Below are 3,849 nucleotides of genomic sequence, written 5' to 3'. Positions count from 1 at the left end.
AACGGTTATAATTCGAAAAATGTGCAAAATTAATTGAAGAAATTTCCACTCTCCTTGTGCGCCCATTCTCTTTTGTGATTGCCGAATAAACCAATAGAATGCAAAGATATTTCTTTACAGAATTTATATAAATTTTTATAATTTTTTTTTAAAAACTCATATCGACTAGTTTATACTATCTGATTCAAAAGTATAGATAATATATATGGAAAAATTGCCCAAAATGCCCATAAGTTACATTGCTCACCTAAACAGCAATGTCAATCTATGACCCAAGCAGTAACTGTTAAATCGCCATATATGTAGCGTTCACCTATGCTGTGCTCATCGTTTGTTTTTTATTCGCATTCAATAACATCACTTGTAGGTGGTATGTCGAGTTGTGATTTGTTATCGCTAAATTTCTCTTCACTGGTACAATTTGGGTTAAAACGAAGTTATAAGTAAGTGATTTGTGTTCTATATATTTGATTTTTACATACTTGTAATATGCATTTCTTCTATTGAGCTAAGATTCAGATATAGTATTTGATTTTAGTCATTAGAAGAACAGGGTCACGAAGCAGAATGAATTGTTCTTAGTGGGTCAAACATATGGTTGATGGTCATATGGTCATACATAACCTAACTAAAGTTTTCAAAATTCAGCTTATTCATTATTTTTCAACAAAATTATGTGTTTGTCTAGAAAATAATTGTCTTCCGTATCTTTATGTTCGTTTTTATATCATAGTTAAAATAATAATAATAGAAAATGAAAAAGTTAGGAAGGATATGCGCTGAAAACACTGTAAACGAACGCTGAGTAAATCCGGAATTAACTTCGATCTCATTTCTAATAATTATCATTCTAATAAGCAATTTAGAACGTTTGCGAACGTCAAAAGATTGGCATGTCATAAAAAGAATACAACAGAGTATGTTGAAGCGTGAATACCAAAAAGGACAATCAGGGAAATGTAGCAGTAGTTATTCAAACCAGTGTTTACAAATACTTTTGATGGATGGACTCAGAAAGAATAAAGCAAATTGAAAGTCCTTGGAGTTTTTGAAAAAAAGTATGTAAACGGATTGCTGTAGTTATACCTCATGGACAAAATGCAATGGGATCAATGATTTTACCCGTCCGTAAATAAGTCAGTTCAATTCAATCACTTAGTCGGTCAGTCCATCCGTCCGCCAGCTAGTTCTGGTTTTTTTTGTTAGTTCAACTCCTCTTGTGCATAATACCGTTCCATTATTTTCTGGGATATTTGACCCTGTTTCGTCATATATTAAATGCAGTAATGAACAGCTATTCATGATCAGCACAAACCCTTTTTAACCGCTTTCCAAATTTCGTTAAGCTTTTTAGGTATCTAGAACACAATGTATAGATGTACAGGATGACCCAGAAATCCGATTCCATTATTTTTCTGGGAGATGACTAAAAAGATAATGGTAATTAGACCAATATTAATTAAGGTTAATTTCACTTAAAATCTTGACTTATTTCATTTTTTTTATCTGCATCTTATTTCGTCTTTCGTCATCATCATGTATCCATAGTTTAAGTCAAGTGGTTCTTGTCAATTAAATGAACATTATTCTATGCGAAACAGCGGGAAGTATCGATTGCTTATCTTAATGTTTCCCACTTCCCTTACCTAAAGACCAACATTAATGAAAGTGTACTCGTTCATCATCTATTCAAAAACAATATGTATTTCAACCAATATAATGGTGAATACAATTACGTGAAAATAATAACACTGTCAGTTTATGATTCTAAGTACTTTTACTGAACTCCATAATATGAAAAACAACACAATTGTATTAGACGAATGTATCATGCGTTACATCTAGATATGAATCATTATTGTCGCGTATTTCATGGCTTTGTATTGAAATTTCATCATCATGTATATTGTGGACAGGATCAAGGTATTGAGGCGACACTTTGCTGTCATCATTTATCAAGTCAACATGGCTGTCATGAAATGTATTTTTATATCTCGCAGTACTGGAATGTATAACATCTATGTCATCATGGTTTTCGGTAATCATAGGTTTTAGGTATGATGTATTGCTGTTACTAGAATCAGAGTTGCAGGACAGTTCGGCTTGAGAACCATTTGTATCTTGATATTGTGTTTGGGTCTTTATTTTATCATATGGTACGCCGGTAAGTTGATTTGTTGCTTGTAACTCATCATATTTGCCACCATGTCGTTGTTCATTGCGGCTATCATCTATTTCTATGTTCATTAACGACTCGTCAATTTCATTATAAGTTTCTTCCTCTCTGACTGGTTTCCGTTTGACGGATATCTGTTGTGTATACTTTCTTCGTTTAATACGAAGTTTAATACAAAGCTGTACAACAATTATACCAAGGAACAGCGCCATCACACTGCCGATTGCAAAAATAAAAATGTTGGTTTGAAGCGGAAACTGAATATCTGTAGCGGGTGATGTTGACGTCAAAGCAGGTAAAGGTGGTTTTGAGTTAGTTGGAGTATGATCGGTACTAGTACTTTCATAACCTGTAGTGGGAATCTCTGAACTTCCGCTATACTCTGAAATGTAAATAATGATTTGTCTTCATTGTTCTTTTAGTCTCAAATCATACAGATAATATCATGCACCGAAGATATATATATATATATAAATATTTTTACCAAAAATGCATCCATGTATATGATGACATATATGTTGTGTACTGCAATTGCACGTTTTGCTGCATTGTTCACCATAAAAGGTGACATCGCAAGGTTTTAAACAATCAGTACCATAAAAACCAGCGAGACAACCTGATAAATGAAATTTCAAAGTTCTTAAATTGCTGATTTTAGGATAAAAAGTAAACGAAAAATACATTTCTAGGAAAAAATGAAATAAACAAGATTTTCTTACATGTAATATGACATGCTGTTTTTATGACTTCATCCTTTTGATCATCATAGAATAAAAATACTTTGTTGCAGTAAGATTAAAAAATATGAATGACTTACCAACACATGTTGATCCGTTGTAGTAATGGTCATAACAACACGTATACGTAATTCCATCCCTAGAAATAATCAGCGATATCAAATAATTAAAGAAAAGTATGAACAGAAAATTGTACATTTTACTACCTACTTCGTCGAGGCCTCCTTTCCCTCACACATGCTGTCTTGATTAAACTAGTAAAACAAAACTCTGAAATGATAGATTATGAAAGTAAATAGTTCCGTGTGTTAATTACTAGAATGAAATGTAAAATAGATAGGAATATGCATCGATTTCCACAATATAAAATATTTTACTTCGGATTATTGGTAAATTAAATCAAAGATTGATTCTTTAACCTGTACTTAAATACATTTTTCATGAACAATTTAATGTAAAAATGGTGGATATTGTTCTAGGTGTCAACATTTATCAAATGTTTTAACTTTAAAATGTCTCAAAAACACCGTTTGAGTTGTGCAATATTAATTTAAAAGTTTCCTTCTTTTACAACACAACTAATTTCCTTGTTTTATTTATATTATTGTTACGCTTCCGATAGAATTGAGTGCTTTTATTTATTCCTTTGCAGATGTGTATAATATTAGTACTAAATACTTTTTAATACTGGTAATTATTTGTATTTTGGAACGGACAATACAATTATAATTAGTAATTTTTTTTTCATATTAAAAGTCATTGTCAAATTAGTTTGTAAAAATTCATATTTACAATTTTGCCATCTTTCTTTTTTAATTGCTAATGTCAGGTTGTACACATTTTAACTTCCTTTTATGTAATACACTGATACCTTAAACTTGTGTCTTGGGGTTGTATTTATTATTTAAAGCATCCGATAACACCAGTTACAGTATC

The 3,849-nt window shown here is 31.3% G+C and overlaps 1 protein-coding gene across 1 annotated transcript; it reads right to left on the bottom strand.

Moving 5' to 3' along the window:
• Nucleotides 1–1,791: 1,791 nt before the first annotated feature.
• LOC128157097 (uncharacterized) lies at nucleotides 1,792–3,154 on the bottom strand. Its single transcript, XM_052819466.1, has 3 exons — nucleotides 2,994–3,154; nucleotides 2,661–2,792; nucleotides 1,792–2,558 (listed from the first exon to the last, which is right to left on the bottom strand). Exons 1-3 carry the CDS (start codon nucleotides 3,109–3,111, stop codon nucleotides 1,816–1,818), a joined length of 993 nt encoding a protein of 330 aa, XP_052675426.1. The 5' UTR covers nucleotides 3,112–3,154; the 3' UTR covers nucleotides 1,792–1,815.
• Between the last annotated feature and the right edge of the window lie 695 nt (nucleotides 3,155–3,849).

The sequence above is a fragment of the Crassostrea angulata genome, chromosome 7 (genome assembly GCF_025612915.1).
Source record: "Crassostrea angulata isolate pt1a10 chromosome 7, ASM2561291v2, whole genome shotgun sequence".
In the NCBI taxonomy this organism is placed as follows: domain Eukaryota; kingdom Metazoa; phylum Mollusca; class Bivalvia; order Ostreida; family Ostreidae; genus Magallana; species Magallana angulata.
This window is presented reverse-complemented; position numbering and strand designations above follow the sequence as displayed.

Excerpts from the sequence above, each read along its gene's own strand:
- LOC128157097 (XM_052819466.1), bottom strand. The coding sequence starts at position 3,111 with ATGTACAATTTTCTGTTCATACTTTTCTTTAATTATTTGATATCGCTG. Across the intron at positions 2,793-2,993 it reads CAACGGATCAACATGTGTTG|GTTGTCTCGCTGGTTTTTAT; the intron begins GTAAGTCATTCA and ends TTCATTTATCAG. Across the intron at positions 2,559-2,660 it reads TATACATGGATGCATTTTTG|AGTATAGCGGAAGTTCAGAG; the intron begins GTAAAAATATTT and ends TTTACATTTCAG.